At 41.9% G+C, this 20,143-nt stretch overlaps 1 protein-coding gene across 12 annotated transcripts in view; it reads right to left on the bottom strand.

Moving 5' to 3' along the window:
• Positions 1-1,966, bottom strand: part of Acap2 (ArfGAP with coiled-coil, ankyrin repeat and PH domains 2) — a 123,033-nt gene extending 121,067 nt beyond the window's left edge. For 8 of the 12 annotated variants that reach the window (XR_013436843.1, XM_078044005.1, XM_078044010.1 and 5 more), the window contains exon 1: positions 1,623-1,966. Coding sequence is in view for 10 of the 12 variants with exons in the window: in XM_078044005.1 (XP_077900131.1) it covers positions 1,623-1,675 (53 nt within the window). In the remaining 2 variants the exon portion in view is untranslated. The remainder of the gene's footprint in view (positions 1-1,622) is intronic. The other 4 variants (XM_078044008.1, XM_078044011.1, XM_078044009.1 and 1 more) reach the window with 2 other exon arrangements.
• Between the last annotated feature and the right edge of the window lie 18,177 nt (positions 1,967-20,143).

The raw sequence follows: 20,143 nt of genomic DNA, 5'->3' as shown, positions 1-20,143 counted from the left end.
TTTTCTAAACAGAAAAATGCTGTGATTACTTCATTTAAAATAAACAGCTGAGTCATATTAATAGAAATGTCACAAAAAGCAGAACTTTCTAAGGTACTCTTTAAAAATTAATGCATTTGTAGCCCATCCCTGGAAATTAACCTGCAAGGCTGTTCTAGACAATCCATTTGTGGATGAGTCCTTCAATTCACCCATAACATAAAAGTTTCAATATCTAATAGCAACAATAGTAATCAAACCAAGTTTCTTTTGCAAGCTATAGCCTTAAGCTCCAAATAAAATTAAAACCCAGAAAAGATCAAAAGTCAAAGTGTTCTAAAATTTTCTCTAAGAAGTAGGTGTTCCTTCATTTTAGATGACTTTTTTCCTTGCTTTTCACTGAAAGGAGAATGGGAAATCAAATTAACAGTGATAAGGATGAGAACAGTTAGTTCTCGGGCAGAGGATGCAAGAATTTACCATCAAGGATTGGCAGGGAGATCGGCAGGCACATACACACAGACATTCAGAGGAAGCTTTCAAAAAATGTCACTATCTAAAGGAAGTTTTAAGGCCTTATTTTGTTGAAGTAGAAGGCCAGCCCTGCAAATGCACTGTAAAATAGAACTACAAAAATTTCCAATCTCCAGAACAATTCAACAGTTCCCTAGGAATGAGCATGTATTCTGGTCTTACTCAGAACTACTGCCTCTCACACAGAAGGTAGGGTAATCCATGGTGAATAGGAATGCCACCAGGTCGATTTATGTGACAGATCCACTGAGAGCATCCGACTGGGATTCAGGGCCCTTTAGGGCCCGAGGCGGCTAGAAGAGTAACATAAATGCAATCTTCAGGGCCCTCCTACTTCCGTTCTCAAAACAGAAATGCACTGCTCCTCCTAGTCCTCGCCCTTCAGCCCAGTACCTCCCCACAGCGTAGCCCCCTTCAAAGAGCTTATGTGGAAAGAAAAGCAAAGACAGTCACGAACTAGGGTCCATGGAATGCGGTTGGTCAAAGCACCCCCAGCCCCGACTCCCGAACAAATCAACTGCCAGCGCCTCCCTGAGCGCTCCTCTGGCAGGAGACAAGCAGCAGCAGACGCAGACGTCCCAGCTCGCCCCCTACTCCTTCCTCCCCCGGCTAAGGGGAGCGGAAAAGCGCAAAGAGGAACTAAGTGAACTGCAAGAGGATGCCCTGAAAGCTCACTCAAAGAAGGGGTGGGGAGGGGGTGGAAACCAAGAAGGAGCGGAAGGAAGGGGAAAGGAAGAGCAGCAAGAAGAGGAAGGGGGCGAGAGCGCGCGCCCGCAAAGGGGACGAGACTTCGGGAACGCGGCTGCACCCCGTTTCCTCTAGGCGGGAGAGGGTACACCGGGTCTCCGGGGCGCTCCGCCCCAGGCAGAGGGCAAGGAAAAGACGGTGAGAAGGCTCCGGCCCCTTCTCAGCCACGCCTCGACCCTCGGGAAAGGCCGGTGGAAAGCGACAGTGCCCTCGCCGGGTGGGAAGCGAGACAAGCGCCGCTCGCCCCGTCGGAAGGCAGGGACTGCGGGGCCCTCCTCCGGTTCCGCGGGGCCAGCTTTCACGCCCCCACCGCCGGGGGAGGCGGCTCTGGGGGGACGCCGGCCAGGCGCCTTGCCGGTTACCTGAAGCGGGGCGAGTCCTTCAGACACTCCTCGAAATCCACCGTCATCTTCATCCTACCTCCGCCTCGCCTTGCGGGCAGCGCTAGGAGAGCCGAGGGGCCCGCAGGAGCGGCCGCACTGGAGACCCAGACGGCTTCAGTGGACTCACGGCCGCGACTAACACTGCGCGGAGCTGCGGAGGGCGCCTCGCCCGCTGGTCATAGCATCCGTGAAGACAGCGACCGCTCGTCAGGCCCCAGTCCGGCCCCTCTTCCTCCCGCCCCCAGCAGAGCGCTGGCCTCGGGGAAATGGCCCGGGAGTGACAGCCACGGCCAGCCAGCCACGAACCCGGCGGCTAATGGGCGGGGCTTCCGGCAGCACCGCCAGCGGGCGCTCGGGCAACGTGTCTGAGCGACAACAGCTACAACCAATGATCAGCTTGACCGTGGGCACCTCCTTGCCACAACCGCCCCCGACGGCCAACCGGGATGCGCGGGCGTCGTTAGGCGGGACGCACCGTTGCTGGGAGGCTGGCCGCTGAGGCTCCTTGGGAAGGAAGTCACGTGACATCGCTCCGCGTTTCCCTCCTAGCCCCCGCCTCTCCTCCTGCTTCCCCAGCCCCGCCCTACTGAACTGCCAGCGCCAAGGATCCGCCTCCTGCAGCTCTGAGAAGATTTGCTCTTTAAAGCAGCTTTAGCAGAAATCTGAAGAAGGCAGGGGCAGAAATTATAAAAGGAAGGAATAGGCTAAGCCACTGCTTCTTTTCAGATTAAACTAACTGAGGCCGGGAGAAGAGCGAAGACAGCTTTAATGTTAACATCCATCTTTCACTTATTGGTTCCATCGCTTAATGATTTGGAAATTGCTCCCATATACATCTTTTTATATAACCAGAAACCACTTCCTGAAGGAACTGTCATTTGGGATAGGCGTCGAAAGATAGAAGGATTTAGACAAGTTTGAGAGGGCATTTCGTGTGAAGGAATGCTGTCAAAACAGAAGACACCCCTCCTTACACTTTTCTCCCAGTAGTTTTCGCATGTTTTACAATGATAGGGTTCTGAAGATCAAACTTATTGTACTCCACTTTGCAACACCTGCCCCTCTGATCTGCTTTTTCTAGAAGCCCTTTAAGATACTGATCACCTGTTTCTACAAGACAGGTATTTACCATATTCCTTGATTTTAGGATGCTGTTTAACCTAGGTCAGTGGTGCAACTTGTAATCCCAGTGATTGGGGAGGCTGAGACTGGAGGATTGCAACTTTGAGGCCAGCCTTAGCAATTTAGCAAGACGGTTAGCAACTTAGTGAGACTCTGTCTTAAAATAAAAAGTACTGGGAATATTGCTGAGTAGTAAAGAGTCCCTGGTTTCAATCCCCAATTCAAAAAAAAAAAAAGAGGGGATGTATCCATAATTATGCATAGGTAGGGTGTTCTAACAGCATAGTGGTACCAAGTAAGAATCTGGAAGCAAAGTTCTTGGATTTACCTCCTAGCTTTCTCACTTTAAAATGAAGATAACACCACTGATCTGATAAAGTTGTCTACTTAACAGTGCCACTTAGTAGTCACTCAGTAATGTTGGTTACTTTAATTGCACCACTTTCTTCTCTGGTGCCATAATCAAAGGTTCAGTCTAAGACATTTTGCTTTCACAGTCTAAAATCTTAATATAACCGTTAACCATGTACCTAAGTATAACATTACAGCACACTGTTTTTCAGAACCCATGTTTATATTTTGATCTCTTTAGCATCTTTAAAAAGTAGCAGTATAATGTTAAGACATTTCAAAGTATATGCAAGCATTTTGTATGTTTGCAATTTGGTTATAAACTTGATTTTTTTTAATTGAATTGCATACCTCTGGAATCAATACAACTTCTCATGGATATCTATAAAATATTGATTGTTAAAAGTTCAGTATTAGTTACATAACTGTCCAAGCCACCTTTTCTAGTATTGTAATTTCTGGTCAAATTTACCAAGAGTTGGCAATTTCTACTACCATTCAGCTGCATGTCTAATTTATGACAACTGTCTGCATACACAATAATTTACTATTTTAATGCTTCATCACAATATTGTCTTTTAGAGGTTACCTAAGGTGACACTTTGGAGGACCAAATTAAAACTCAACTGCATGGTACCACATATGCAAACAACTAAGCTAATTATCAAATGAACAAATTTTTCTGTGGTTGCATAAATTTGTATATGTCCAGCTAGTGATAATACATTTTTTCTTTTTTTTTTAATATTTATTTTTTAGTTCTCGGCGGACACAACATCTTTGTTGGTATGTGGTGCTGAGGATCGAACCCGGGCCGCACGCATGCCAGGCGAGAGCACTACCGCTTGAGCCACATCCCCAGCCCACATTTTTTCTTCTCTGCCCTGTGATAAAGCTAGTATTTGGGAGTTTCAACTTTAAGATAGGTCCTAAATTAAAAAACATTAACTGCCGCTTGGGCATACTGGTGAAAGGGGAAGTTGGGAGTGGGCAGGTGACAGTGGGAAAATGGGTACCAGAGCCTCTAGCTGGAATACCTGCAAATCCCACCTGCTGGCCGTACCTACATCACGTCCTACGTTCTCACCACAGCCACTGTGCAACTGGAATTGATCACACCTTTTTAGCTATACTTCAATCTGAATTAATTTTTAAACACTTTCAAGTATTGCAGTTGGACACGTATATTTTTCTTGGAAGATGCATTTCCCAATCAGCCCAGAAGGACAAGAATTCTGAAAACACCATCTATTTTGAGGACTATTTTTGATACACCAGATGAGGATCCAAAGTAGAAAACACTACCTGAAGAAGGGCTAGGAGGCTTTTTCCTGGGTGAGGGCCAGCTTCTTGGAGGTTAAAACAGCCATGCCAATAACAAAATCCAGCTGGAAAGGAGTTGGTGAAATACCAATTGGGATTCTTTTATCCTTTGTTGTAAAAGTGTGGACACTTTTGACAGCTTGACAGATTTTAACTCCAAAAGTACTTTATGAAATAGTACACTGACTAATCCAGAAGACATTTCCAGCAGTTTGCCAGTGGTTCCTCACTACACTGGTACTGAAAGTGTAATCTCTTAGAGCCAAAAAACTGGAGAAATAGATATCCTGCATCCTCTAACAAGTGCATAAGTACTTAAATTCTATGCAATAAGGCAGGGCTTTTTCTTCCTCTTCTTCTTTGATAGACAAGGCCATGGTGCAAAAGAAAAGTTTCAGAGAGGACAGAATAAAACTGAGTTCCATCTCTCTTTAGCTGTTAAAAAAAAAGAAAAAGAAAAAGAAAGAAAGAAAAAAGAAACATTAAAAGTGGAGTTGTAGAAGCGGTGGATCTTAGAATAGAAGAAATACAATATTATCATCCTTATCCTATAATAATGGAAACTGAGGCCCCAAGATATAAAAATAACTTGTCAGGTGACTTAGGCCAAACACAGACTCCCTGATGCCAGACCCTAACTACTAACTGCCCTCCCTCCCCTTGAGAATTCTGCCTTTGTATTTGTGGCTCTGTGTGCCTAAGCAGCATCTCCCTTTCATCTCCTCTCTAAAATATGGCTCAGTGCTGGGGTATAGCTCAGTGGTAGAGCACTTATCTAGTATATGCAAGGCCTGGGTTTGATCCCCAGCACTGCAAACAAACAAACTTGCAGTCCAAGTGCCACCTCCTTCTGGAAGCCTTCTCCTTTTGCTAAAATGCAAACCTCTCCTTTCAACAGTGAACCTTAGTCACAGGCCTATAAAAGACACAAATTATCAAACCTTATATCTCAACCAAATTTATTTTTTCTAGCCTTCTTAGTCCCTTCCTTCAAACCCTCTGGACCCCAGACACCCATATCCTTTCCCAGTATTCATCTGACTTCCCCTATGGATACTTTAAAAAGAAAGTCCTGGAGATTAAACCCAGGATCTAGTAATCATTCCATCACTCAGATACAGCCCCAGCCCTTTTTAAAAAAATTTTGAGACAGAGTCTTGCTAGTTGCCCAAGCTGGTCTCAAACTTGTGACCTCTTGCCTCAGCCTCCCAAGTAGCTGGGATTACAGGTGTGCACCACTGCATGCAGCTACCGAAAATACTTTTGACCATATATCCTCTTGAACAGAGATTGTGCAATCTTCCCTGCCTGATGTTTCTGAGTCACTATATATGGTCAGCAAGAGCCTAATTCTTGACAACTTACAATTTACGTTCCATCTTTGTGGAAGAATTACTCCTTGTTTGAGGCTGATGCAATCTAGCCATACCATTGTCTTGCTTTTCTTGTTGCTATCATTCACCAAGTTCTAGTAATCCCCTGATTTAGCCTAGCTAATTGCATTGGGAATTATCTCAAAAAGAGGGAATTAGGATGAGGGCCATCATGGACAGGTACTGGAACAGGAAAGTTCAGGAACCCAAATACCTCTGGAAATTCGTTTTCCTCTTCTGGAGTCTGTATCCTTTTTCTCCACACTCTGAGGTCCCCATCAAGTTCCCTCTCCTGCTCTGTAATGGGCTGTTCCCCTGTTCACCTGGCTTGCATATAATTTATCATTGCTAATGGTTCCTTCTACACATTGGTCATGAGACAGGTACAAGGACCCAGAAGGTAGTGTGAAGGAAGATGGCCAAGGGTAGATAATATGGAGTGGTAGATACTGTGGTGAACAGAAAACATGTAGCCTGTGTGCTCATCGGTTTTTTCACATACCAGACCTTCAGGTTTTATAAGAGAAGCCAAGTAGACAGATTTTAATGTAGAATCTCCCTATTTTCATATAATGGAAACCTTTTCAAAATATTAAGAAACATTGCACAGGTCATAAAAATAAATGTAAGGGCCACTTTGCAACTTGTGCTATTTATTTCTTGACAATTCTTCATATAGTTCTTCAACCTATGTTCCTAGTGTTGTTAACCACTTCAATGTGTTTCCAAATTCCCAAATCTCGGGAGAAAAATCACATTAGCCCCACTCACAGTTTCATCTTTTCAGGCCACACAGGTTGTGGATCCCTGGCAAGCCAATAGAGGAAATGGAATCACTTAAATGTGTCTTTTGTACACAGCTGAGAATAGAAACAGGAGCTACAGGACAGTTGAGTAATAGACAAGGCAGTTTCCCTAAACTAGAATGTTGATGGCTGGGCCCCATAAAACATCTAGTGAACTCTCATGTTCTTGCAGGACTTTAGCTCCTGACTCATATAGTCCTCCACCCCAGCCTCTGCCATCAACTAAGATGACTTTGATATTCACTCATTCTTTCTTTCATTCAATAATATTCTTTGATACTTGGGAGGCTGAGACAGGTGGATCACAAGTTCAAGGCTAACCTGGGCAACTATGTGAGACCCTGCATCAAAATAAAAAATCAAAAGGGCTCAGTAGCAAAGAACCTCTGGGTTTAGCCCACAGTACACAAAATGATCATAATCATAAGTAAAATATCCACTGAGCAGGAACTCCAGCTAGACCTTACTGTGGGCTCTGAGCTTGACAGGTAAAATAAAGTCTTTTGCTCCTAGAGCTCTGTATGTTAGGAGCATGGACAGTGGGCTATTCATACTCCTACAGTTAAATCTCCTGGGGAGGTAAATAAGGGTTCTCATATCTCTGCAGATGTGAGGAATCTTGAAAGAGTAAGATCCAAGAAAAGACAAGGAAGATCTTTCCAAGGACCTTTAGTCACAAGGAATTGTGTGACTAAAGCACAGAAGCCAGAGAAACACATGGTCTTCAAGGGCTATAAATAGAGCATGCAGCTTTGAAAAGAAGTAAGAAATGAAGCTGAAGAGGGAAATAGTAGCCAGATTACAAAGGACTTTGTATCTCACAATAAGTGCCTCTGAAAGCAATGGGAAACCACTGGAAGAATTAAGTGGCTTCCTGGGAGTGACGTGGTCTGAATCACATTTTAAAGGGGACTGGGACAAGGGAGTAGGGATTATTAGAACTGAGACTAAATGCTGTAAGCAATTTTAAGATTTTCAACCAATGCAATTACAATCAAGAGATGTTTAGGACCTGGAATAGGCCTGTAGTCCCAGCACTAGAGAGGCTGAGGCAGGAGGATCTCTTAAATCCAGGAATTCAAGCCCAACCTGGGTAACCTAAGAAGACCCCAGCCAAAAAAGAAAAAGAGAGATGCTTGGAAATACAATTGAAAGGATCTGAGGACCAACTGAATATAAGGGAGAAAGAAAAAATTGAATTCCTAGGACAATTTAGGATTTCAGGTATGGGTAACTGAGTGGGAGGTGGAGCCATTTATAGAAAGAGGAGAAAGTTTATCTGTCTCAAATATGTCACTTCAGAAAATCCTTAAATGTTCCCACTTAAAACCTTTTCTCACCCAGAACATTCCATGCAGAAGCTCAACCTTAGATGTCCCCAGTTGTCACTTCACACCCCACCCTCCTTCTATATTCTTTTTCTACTCCCAGGCTGTCCATATCTACCTTGTCTATTCTCCCAACACCCTAGAGCACTCCCTGGCAGTTTCACACACCTTCTGGATCAATCCAAAAGGTCCCTTCTGCTTTCCCTTCTTTTACTTGCTGAGCAAAACTGGGGGTGATACACTCATGCAATCGTGGAATTCATGTTGCCATATTCACACGTATACATAATATAATTTGATGAAAGAATTTATATTTTAAAGCAATGGTAAATCATTGGAAAAAAATAAGTAGCAGAATGATGTGATTCTTTCTGTATTTTAAAGGAGCAGGCCTAGGAGTGAGGCTTTGGGGTTTGAGATCTGCTCCTGCATTCACCACTCGATACCTGGCATCTTTGGTTGTCTGTATTTTGATCTGTGGTCAGATCCTGGCCCACAGCTGCTGGAGTCGTCCCTTAAACCAGGTCCACCTATCTCCTGATCTGCAGATAACCTTGACTCTTCACAAAGAAAGAAAGACATTCAGAACCCTCTTTCTAGTCCCAGCCCAAGTACTTATCTACATTCCCATCTATGTCAGAGGAAGATGCATCTCTTCCTAGCTTGGGCCAGGGACTCCACACCTTTGTTATCTCCTCTTTCTCTGTGTCATCAAACTTTCACTCAACTGACCATTTTTTTTTCTTTGAAGAAAAGAGAGAGAAATGAAATCATATACCATCTGTATCAGAAAGGGTTGTTTTGGTATGAGTAAGAGAAACTATATGAGTTGAACAAAAACAAAGGGTTCATGATCAGATGAACTGGTTTCACCCAGAACCCAGATGGCAGTATTTCCATGGACCTTGAATGGAATGCAGCTGAGTTTTGGGTTTTATTTGTTGGTTGGTTGGTTAATAGTAGGGGATAAGGTACGTCCTTTTTTTATTTTTTATTTTGAGACAGGGTCTCATTAAATTGCTGAGGCTGGACTCAGATTTGTGATCCTCCTGCCTTAGCCTCCTGAGTCACTGAGATTACAAGTGAGCACCGCCATACCCAGCTTGCATGTGATTTGGAAATGGCCTGTAAAGCCAACCTGGATGTTCCCTCCCATCCATTCTTTTCCATATATCTGTTTTCATCTTCTGCACACCTGTAGCTTACCTTATCTGACTCTCCAAGAGCCAACTCCCAAAACAACAGGAGAGAACAGGTTTATCCCTTAGCACAAATTCTAAATTTTTTGGAGGAAATATTGGCCTAGATTGGATGGTGTACCCTATCAAGGAGCAATTGACTACAGACAAGGCAGGCAGCCAGGTACAAACATAGCTTACAGAAGTCCAATGACCTTGAAGGTGAGAGATCAGTTAGCTAAAAAGGAGAATTGTGAGTTGGATAAATCTCTCTGGTTATTGCCAAATACCCCTCCGTGCTCTATAGCTAAGATTAAGAGGGTAATCTCCACCCTCTGGCTCCACATTTTCTCTTCCTCATTATTCCTCTATCTCTGCATGCTATTCCCAATCCCCTACCCCCACACCATCAACTGTCTTCATCCAGGTCACTGTTTGCCAAACCCAATGGATACTTTTTTTTTTTTTAGTACTTGGGACTGAATTCATGGGTACTCAACCACTGAACCACATCCCTAGCCCTATTTTGTATTTTATTTAGAGACAGGGTCTCACTAAGTTGCTCCGCCTTGCTGAGTCTGGCTTTGAACTCGCAATCCTTCTGCCTCAGCCTCCCAAGCCGCTGGGATTACAGGCATGCACTACCACACCGAGGCAGGAGGATTGCAAATTTGAGCCAGGGACTCCACACCTTTGTTCTGAGAATCGCCCTGTTATCTCCTCTTTCTCTGTGTCATCAAACCAAAGAGCACTCAGCTCCAGTGAGTATAACTTGAAAATCACACATCCATAGGAAAAATTCCAAGTTCCTTAGTTTTATAAATATTCAACACCTGCCAACCTTTCTACCTGCTACCAGTGTTCCCTCCCATCCATCCCTCCAGCAACCCATGAGGAGATTTTCTCACCTGCCTTGCTATGCCACTTACTCAGCCCCAGTTTAGCACATGATGTCTCCTTTTCCTGAATGGATTTTCTCCCTCTCCCTGGTGAGTTTGCCTTCATTATTTAAAATTTGGCTTAATGACGTATCCCTGGGTACTTCCCTATCACATCGACACGATGTTTCCTTGGCACTCTGACTGTTCTGCTCTCTGTTATATATTACTCTGTTGGAACAGGATTTGGGTCAGCATGGAAATTTGAGATTTGTATGCCCCTATAATCACAAGACCTCCTGGCCGATGTCATGATGGTCTTTTCATCCTTGCAGCTTTAGAAGCTAGTCCAGTGCTTGGGACGTATAAGAAGCCTAATCATTTAATATATTCTTCTCCTAGTGTGATCCCCTCCTCATTCAAATCCTTACAATTACTTGTGTCCATGAATGTGGTTACCCATCAGATAATGAGCTCATATAATGTATCTGTCTGTCATGGAGATAGAATTAAATACGATATAGATAGCAGTGCCTGATTCAGTAGTTTATAATAGTATGACAGGACTATCTATGTCATTTTGTTTGTTTTAATATACACAGTAAGGCCCCACTTACTGAATCAAGGCTTCCTCACCAGAATCTGACTGTGCTGGTGCCCTGATCTCAGACTTCCAGCCGAGAACAGTGAAAACTACAGTCGTCCCTCAGTACCCACAGGTGATGGGTGCCGTTCCCCTGAAGATATCAAAATCTGCAGGTGCTCAAGTCCCTTCTATAACATTGCACAATATTTGCATAGACCGTATATGCATCCTCCCGTGTATTTTAAATCATCCCTGATGATTTCTGATACCTGATGCTATGTAAATATGCTGTACTCAATTGTTATACTTTATTGTTGTACTATTTAGGAAATCATGGCAAGAAAAGGGTCTGTACAAGCTCAGTATATGCAGTGTTTCTAAATATCTGCAGTTGGGGCTGGGATTGTGGCTCAGCAGTAGAGCGCTCCCCTAGCACGGGCGCGACCCAGGTTCGATTCTCAGCACCACATAAGAATAAAGGCATTGTGTTGTGTCCATCTACAAAAAAGATGCTCTCTCTCTCTTAAAAAAAAAAAAAAGATATCTGCAGTTGGTTGAATCTGTAGACATGGAACCTGCATATACAGAGAGCTGGTTTTTATTTCTGTTATTGATAGGCCACTCAGTCTGTGACACTTCATTATAGCAGCCTGAACAAATTAAGGCAGAGACCAAAGAGTTTTGATAACTGAATGTGATTCTGGGTCAGGGGTGGGAGAGAAACTAGCAATAAAGGACATCATGGGGGAAAAATAAACTTCCAAGGTGGGTTGTGGGCATGAATCTCACAGATGATTCTGATGAGGTCTTTGGAACTGAAATTCAAGATCTGGCTAAGCCTCCTTTTGGAACTCTAAGACCAAGCATAGAGATCAGCAATATAGTAGGTGCTCACTAAATAGAGGTACAGTTGGAACTGAAAGAAGTTTTTAAAATTCAAAATGAGACGTTTTTATAGTTTCCAAGTCAAGACGCTGAGATAAGAAAACAGGTATAGGCTAGCAGGGCCAGGAACAGAGGTTGACTCTTGTCCCTTCCTGTTGCATCTGTATTTCAGCTAACCCCACTGTTCCTACTCCCTTCTACCCCTACCCTGCTATTATTACGTAATGAGAAAATGTGCTCTCTGCCCAACTTCAACCCTACAGATCCAGAACACAGGTTTCTAAGGATTTGCCTCCTAACATTTTTTACATGGCTGCTGTCTGCTCCCTAGGAGTGCTCCTGAAAGTCTTCCTTCCTCATAACCTTCATATTTATTTGATGCTCAGATCCCTGTAACTGTTTCCATGCACTAGCTCTTGAATTGGTGCCCTCCTTCCAAATACCAATGCATTATCTAGGTCCCAGTCTTCATTATTTTTTTGCCTGGATTATTCTAAATAGCATCTTAACTTCCTCAGAAGCTACTTTGATCACATCACTTCTAAGCTCATCATACCATTTCCTTGGCGTGGCACAGAGGAGCTGTCTCTGGCCCTTCTCACCAGCTCACTTCCATCCTTGCACCCAAACTCCCACTTTCATACTCCAGTCTTGCAGACCAATGTGGCTATGTCCTGTGGGATTAACAAACAAAAATGAATGTTAGCTGGCTAAGCAGGAAAGGAATTCCATAAAATTCTGTCAGGAATCTGGGCACAGTGGTGCATGCCTGTAATCCCAGTGACTCGGGAAGCTGAGGCAGGAGGATTGTCAGCTTGAGGCCAGCCTGGACAACATAGTGAGACCCTGTCTCAAAATAAAAGATAAAAGGGCTGTGAATGCAGTTCAGTGGTCAAGTACCCCTGCTTCAATCCCCAGTACTGAAAAAAAAAATGCTGTTAGGTGTCAAAGTATCAAAAGAAACTTATATTAACTCGAGAATTAGATTGACCTAATTATATTGTAACATCATGTGCTTGTATAAATATGTAACAATAAATCTCACTATTATGTATAGTTCTAATTCACCAATAAAAAACATGGAAGAATAAGCTTTATTACAATAACCCCAAAATGGAAACAGCTTAAAAATATCCACCAACTGGCAAAAGGATAAACAAATTATGATATATCCAAATAGTGGAATACTACTCAGCAATAAATAGGAATAAATAGCATGGGTGAATTCCAAAACTGTTACACTCCCTGAAAGAATAAGACACAAAAGAGTATATTCTATGGGATTTCATTTCTGTGAAATTCTAGAAAACGTAAAGCTAATCTAAACACAGAAAATATTATATCTAGACAGGAAGTGGGGGAGAATTGAATACTACAGGGTAAGAAGGAAGATTTTTGGTGACAGGAATATTCTATATATTTTTTTTTTTTTGGCTTACGAAAACATACATTTATTATCTTACAGTTCTGCAAATCAGAAGTCTTAAACTCAAGGTGTCAAGAGGGCTACATTTCTTCTAGAGGTTCTAAGGGAGGATTCTCTTTCCTTGCCTTCTCAGTGTCTAGAGGTTGCCTACAGGAATGTTCTCTATCTTTATTGTGGTGGTAATTAAATGAGTGCAGACATTTATCAAAACTCATCAAACTGTATACTTAAAATAAATACATTTTAATTTATATAAACAAAACTTCAATAAAATTGATTTAAAAATATATAAAAGGATTTATTGGGTACTGTCCAAGATCACCAGGAAGATAGAGATCTAGGTTTGGCCCATGAAAACAGACCAGAAATAGTCCTTTGAAGATGCTGTGCCTCTGCCACCCACCCTGGATACTACAGTCTGACCAGCACCATCACTACCATGGGACACTGCCACCGGAACCAGCCAGAGCCTTGGGAACCAAGGTGCATCTCCTTGCTGCCACTCCTATCCCCAGAGGGAATTCTGTGTGACTTCTGAGCTTCTATCTGTGGCTTGAGTCCAAGTGTGGGGGAGGTGCTTCTCATGGATCCACCCTGGGTCACAGTCCTCCCTGTGTGTGAGGAGGGTTGGGAGAGAGGATGACAGCCATCTTCCTGTTTTGACAATGTCATTTGACTGTGCTGCACAACATGGAGGATTCCTCAGACATTTGGGGCATTCAAAGGGTGACTATAGGGCTGCCATAATAAAATACCAGACTGGTGGCCTAAATAAGAGAAATTTATTTTCTCATGGTTCCAGAAGGCAGAAGTTCAAGATCAAGGTGTTGGCAGGTTTGATTTATCCTGAGCATCTGCTCTTGGATGTCTTCTTGCTGTGTCTTCACTTGGTCTTCCTCAGCATGTGCATCCCTGCGTGTCTCTTCTTACCAGGACACCAGTCATTTTGGATTAGGGATACACCCTATGATCTCATTTAAACTTCATTTCCTCTTTAAAAGCCTACCTCCAAACAGTCACATAGGGATTAGGATATGTGAATTTTGGCACAATACAGTCCCCAACAGTGACTAAAAAAGAATGATATGTTCATTCCTTTAACCAACCCCATTTTCTTACACATGGTATTTCCCGTATTAGAATCAGCCTCTCTCAGGTCTTCAGCAGAATAATCGCTGCCCACCCTTCAAAATCCACTTCTCTGACATCATGTCCAGGACACCTTCCCTCTGGATTTGGGCCTCTTGCCTGCACTCTCAATGCACCCTAGGTACACCCCACATAACACCCCACTGCCCTGCTGTAGACCCAGTTCCAGGGCAGGCACTGATCCTTTCATCTGTGTGTCCCGTGCATAGGACAGTGTCTGCTCTTACAAGCTGCTCCACAAATGTAATGTGTTGAAGGAGTATCCTGCCATTCCTCTTCCTACACATCCCGCCCGAGTAATGACAAATTGCCAGAGTTTCCCAAGTGTACCATCTTGTTTCAGGCTTCCGGGCCCCTGTACATCCTGTTCCCTTCAAGAGAAAATTGACTTGTTCCCCTCCTTGTCATCCCCAATGCGTATGTGTGTGTGTGTGTGTGTGTGTGTGTGTGTCCACTCGTGCACACATGTATAAGAATGTAGTATAAGAAATAATATAACCAATGCCTTGTACCCACCACCCAGTTTGTGAAATAGAACCTCAGCAGACTGTCGGATCCCAGTATGAGTTTCCACCAGATGGCCTCTCCTGACTAACCCCTCAGAAATAACTGCTGTCTTGAATTTTATATGTATTGTTCCCTTTTCTTTCTGCCTAAATGATACATTATTTAGTTTTGTACATTTTTTAACTTTACATAAATAATAAGATACTATATGTATTCTCCTGTGATTTTTTTCTTTATTTTTAGTTCAAAATCACATATGTGAGATTTACCCATATTGATCCTAGAGTTCTACACCATTCCTTTTCACTGCTATATGAATATACTTACATTTGTTCATTGTCCCATGGTCATTTGATTTGGTCATTAGTGCTTTGTTTTCAAAACCATGTTGCCATGAATTTTCTTGTCTGTCTCTCCTAGTGTGCACTTGGCCAAGGGGAGTTGTTGGGCTGTAGGATATGTGTACCCTCCTGCATAAGTAGGGGAAGCATTTGGGCCCTTTGGCCATTTGTATTATCTCCATCCTTCAGGAACTCCCATAATATCGTCACTAATATTTGCTAAGATGTTAGGTCAAATGCTTTAATTTTGACAATATAGTGGTGCAAAAACCATCTCAATGAGTTTCTAATTTATAATATATACCTTATTATATATGTTTGTGTACATGTATGTGTGTATATGTATGTACAGTATATATATGTATATATATATGTATATAAATGTATATGTACATATATTCCCTGATTATGAATAAAAATATTTTCACATGATTCTTGGTCATTTATGTTGCCTCTTTTTTTTTTTTTTTAGGTATGCAAGAGAACAGGAATTTTATTAAAAAGGAAAGTGAGAGACAGATGGGGCAAGAATGCCCTATGTTGCCTCTTTTTTATGTGTTTTAGTTGTTGCTTGTTTTATTATAGTACTGGGTATTGAACCAATTGCTTTGCACATGTTAGGCAAATGGTCTATCACAGAGCAACATCCCCAGCCCTATGGTGTCAATGAAAAACAGAAATAGTTAATTTAATGTAATCAAATCTATCTTTTCCTTTATGATTTGTGCTTCTCGTGACTGAAGTAATTCTTCCATATCCTGAGGCTATGAAGATAGTCTTTTATATCATCTTCTGAAAGTTTTGTTTCTTTCATGTATTTATTCCCACATGCAATCAATTATTGTAAATGGCAATGATGATAATGATGATGATGATGATGATGATGATGATGATGATGATGACGACGACGACGACAGGGTCTTGCTGTGTTCCCAGACTGATCTCAAACTCCTGAGCTCAATCAACCTCTCGGTCTCCTGAGTAGCTGGAACTATAGAAACCACTGTGCCTGGCTCCAGGTACTGGTAGTCCTAGGGATTAATATTCTTTTTCTCAGCCACCCCCCACACCCCCTCCCCTGTCCTGGGGATACACCCAGGGCCTCATGCATGTCAGACAAATGCTTTACCACTGAAATACATCCCAGACCAGTACTAGGAACTTGACCCCACAGGTCTTCTATCACTTAGCTATATCCTCAGCCCTTTTTAAATTTAAATTTTGTTTTGAGATTGGGTCCCACTAAATCGCTGAGGCTCAAACTTGTCAAACTTGCAATCCTCTTGCCTCAGCCTCCTGAGTTGCTGAGATGACAGGCATGTGCCTGACCCCCACTCCTAGGGACTTGTTTTTCCTTCCTTTCTCCCTATCCCTTCCTTCTTCAGTGCTAAGATTGAACTCAGAGGCACTTTACCACTGGGATATATCCCTGGCCCTTTTTATTTTTTTATTTTGAGATAGGATCTTGCTAAATGGTGCCTCAGCATCCTGAGACCCTGGTATTATAGGCATGTATCACCATGCCTGGCCCTAAAGACTTTTTTAAAAAATATTTTTAGTTGTAGATGGACACAATAACTTTATTTTTGTTTATTTATTTTTTTATGTGCTGCTGAGGATCAAACCCAGGGCTTCACATGTGCAAGGCAAGTGCCCTACCCCTGAGCCACAACCCCAGCCCCTAAGGACCTTTTTTAAAAAAACATATTTATAACTAATTGCTCCAGCTGTATGCATTGGAAATTCCATCTTTTAGATTACTTTTTATTTGTTTACATATCTGTTTCCTCTAATAGCTAATGAATTCTTTAAAATCAAAGACAGTCACATTTTTCTTTGTATACTCAGTGACTAGCACGGTTCCTTGCCCTGCAGATATTTGATAATACTGCTAGATTTGCCTCTATATTCTTAAGTTCCTAACATCATGCATCTCCTGAACTAAAGGGAACCTAGAAGCATTGTCTTGTCTAATCCCTCTATTCTACAGGTAAGGAAAATGGAGGCCATCAGGAATAAACCTGTGCACTTGAGACCACATGGGAATTAAGTGCCAGAGACAGGACTCTGCACAGTTCCCTGTTTCTCCTAAAACCCAGGCACTAAGTCCAGCTCCCTTACTATGGTCACCTAGTACCTGAACAAACTCAGAGCACTGTTAGCTAGAACAGAGAGCAAAGCCACAGTGAAAAAGGATAACCCCTAGAAATAAAAAAGGAAAAGACAAAAAAAGTTCAAGAATGATCATATTACCAAGTGAGAAAACTACCTATGGACAAAAAATTTTGAACTCAGAAGTCAAACACATCCAAATTAGAATGATATACCTTTTGTATGCAAATCACATAGTTTTAAAAAAATTGGAAAAGATTAATGCCTTAAACACAATCATTAGAACATAAACTCTTTGAGAGACGAATGACTGGTTTGCTCGTCACTATATTTCTATTATGTGCCACACGGTCTGGGAAATAATTAGGCTCAATTAATATTCAATAAAGGACTAGCACACCTACCAAATATGAGCTTTCTTAATTGTTAAGGGTGGTGGGCAAATCCAAGCCCACCCTCTGATACACACACAGATAAAGAAATGCCTATTCGGAAAAAAGAAGCCTGGCTTGCATTGCTACACAGTTCGGAAAGCTCTGGGTCATGAGGATATAAATTATCTTCAAAAAGAAAAACAGGAAACACGTGTAACTCGGGAAAAGATTAAATAAATATTGGTGAGACTATACAGGTAGAGGTTTTCATATACTATTGGTAGAAGCACAGAACTTTCCTGAAGGACAATTTTGCAACATATATAAAAATTTTAAATATGTTTATATTTTGAATTTTTCCTAATGAAAGCATTATGTAGCAGGGCATGGTGGTGCAAGCCTATAATCCCAGTGGGAGGAGGATCTTGAGTTCAAAGCCAGCCTCAGCAACAGCGAGGTGCTAAGCAACTCAGTGAGACCCTGTCTCTAATAAAATACAAAATAGGACTGGGGATGAGGTTTATTGTTTCAGAGTCCCTGAGTTCAATCCCCAGTCCCCCCACCCCCCATAAAAGCATTATGTACCTTTGTACATTATGCACATTTGCTGCACTGCTATTTTCAGGGGGAAAAAAAGGCGTTATGTCCAAAATTTTCACTAATAGATATATTTAAAAAATTATACTATATTGGGCCTAGGATATAACTTAGTGATATAGCTCACATGAAGTAGGCCCTGGGTTCAATACCCCCATTTCTCTATCCTGCCCCCCAGACAATAGGATCCATATAGTAGAAAATCATGCAGTATATGTTAATCTTAAAAAAAGAGAGAGAGAGAGAAGGAAATAAATCCTGTTAGCAGTACTTGTTTATTATATTCCTTTTTGTTGCTCTCTATTTATTTTATAAGCCCATCTTCTATCATTATTATTATTATTGTTGTTGTTGTTATTATTATTATCATTATTGTTATTATTATCATTATTTTGGTACTGGGGATTGAACCAAGGGGTGCTCAACCATTTAGCTACTCTCCTGGCCTTTTGTCTTGTTTTAATTTTGAGACAGGGTTTCACAAACTTCCTGAAGCTGGCCTAGAACTTGTGATCCTCCTGCCTCAGATTCCCAAAGAGCTGGGATTACAGGCATGTGCCATCAGGCCTGGCACACGTATATTATATTTGTAATTAGAAAATGAAAAAAAATATTTTTAAATCTATCATTCCAAGAAATGTGGACCTGGAGAGTTTCAAATTTTTTCCAGTTACTTTATTTTAATCTTTTATATCCTGCATATATCCTGAATATTTTAAAAAATAACACAGTTAAAATTAATTTTTTTTTTTAAAAAAAGTAAACTTTATAGGGAAGAGAGTAAGAAGTTATGCCCAGTCTCTTGTTTTCACTCTTTTGTTTGAGTTTGAGATTTTTTTTGTTTGGTGGTTTTTATTTATTTATTTTTTTTGACAAAGAAAAAAAAAGTGCACTGTAATATTGTTCTAATTAACTAAGGAAAGAACTCATACTAGTTTGTCAAAAAGACAGGCATTTTCTTGAGTTCCACTCCTATGACTTGTAGCCAGCTACCATGTACTTCCACTAAACCTCACTGTGATGCTGGATTCATGGCCTTGGAAGTACTTGCCCATGAGTATGTATTATCACAAGGATATTTTGATATTTCCTTTTAGTGATATAAAATATATAACATATTCTATTTTTCCTATTTATTTAGCTGGAGATAGAACCCTGGGCCTCATGCGTGTTAAGCAAGAACTCACCACTAAGATACACTCCCATCCCTCCTTAGTCCCCTCAAACCCCCTCAAAGGAGGTTTCCTAGGGATCGAACCCAGAGCCTTTCCTGTATATGTTAAGCATGCACACTACTTCTGTGCCACACCTTCAGCCCCTGCTTTTTAAAAAATTAATTGGGTCCCCCCAAATAGGGAGAGAGGTTTAATCCAAATTAGAGGAGGCTATAGTTTTGTTGCTGTTGTTTATAGTTTTTAAATTTTAAGCATTGCACATGGTACAAAGGGAAATGCAGTGAAGAGAAAGTCCCTCCCATTGCTCCTGACAACCCAGGCACACAAGTGTTGGACATCATGCTTCTCTCCTTGGTTACCAAGCGTTCCCCCACAGCATTAGCATGAACATTTGCTGCCTCTAGACTCTTGGGGACAGTGGAGGTGCTGGGGAAGTAGAGACAATAGAAATAAATTTGGCTTCTTCCTTCATGTGATAAAATTGGGACTGATAGATAAAGCCAAGCTGTTGACTTACTTGGCTAAAATTAAACACATTTGAAAAAAAAAGTTTTGATCAATGATAGGAATACAGCCAACTATGCCTCTTACTAGAAAAGATAACAAGGTGTCACGAGCCATCAGTGGGTTGCATGTGGGTCACCGCACACAGAAGCCTTGTGGATAGAGACATCCATATCTGAGAATGGCCAGTGGACATTTCCTCTGGTCACTTGCCAAGGGACAATGTGAATCTCTTTCCCGCTCTGCCATGGCCCACACAGCACCTGAGGTGGGTGTGACCTGCCAAGATGTCAACCTGCTGACTGCAAGACATCAGGAAGCAAGAATCCACCCTTGAAACCTTATCCCTGCCTTTGATGTACCCCCTTAAATAATCTACCAGAGCCATTTTCCATTTGTGTACTTCCAGAACCCATGTGGACTAGATCTATCGGGAGCTTCATTTCCTGTAAATACATTTCTGAGTGTTTGCGTTTTGCAACTTA

The sequence above is a fragment of the Ictidomys tridecemlineatus genome, chromosome 3 (assembly GCF_052094955.1).
Source record: "Ictidomys tridecemlineatus isolate mIctTri1 chromosome 3, mIctTri1.hap1, whole genome shotgun sequence".
Taxonomy (NCBI): Eukaryota; Metazoa; Chordata; class Mammalia; order Rodentia; family Sciuridae; genus Ictidomys; species Ictidomys tridecemlineatus.
The sequence above is the reverse complement of the archived record's forward strand: the minus strand, read 5'-3'. Positions and strand labels throughout refer to the sequence as shown.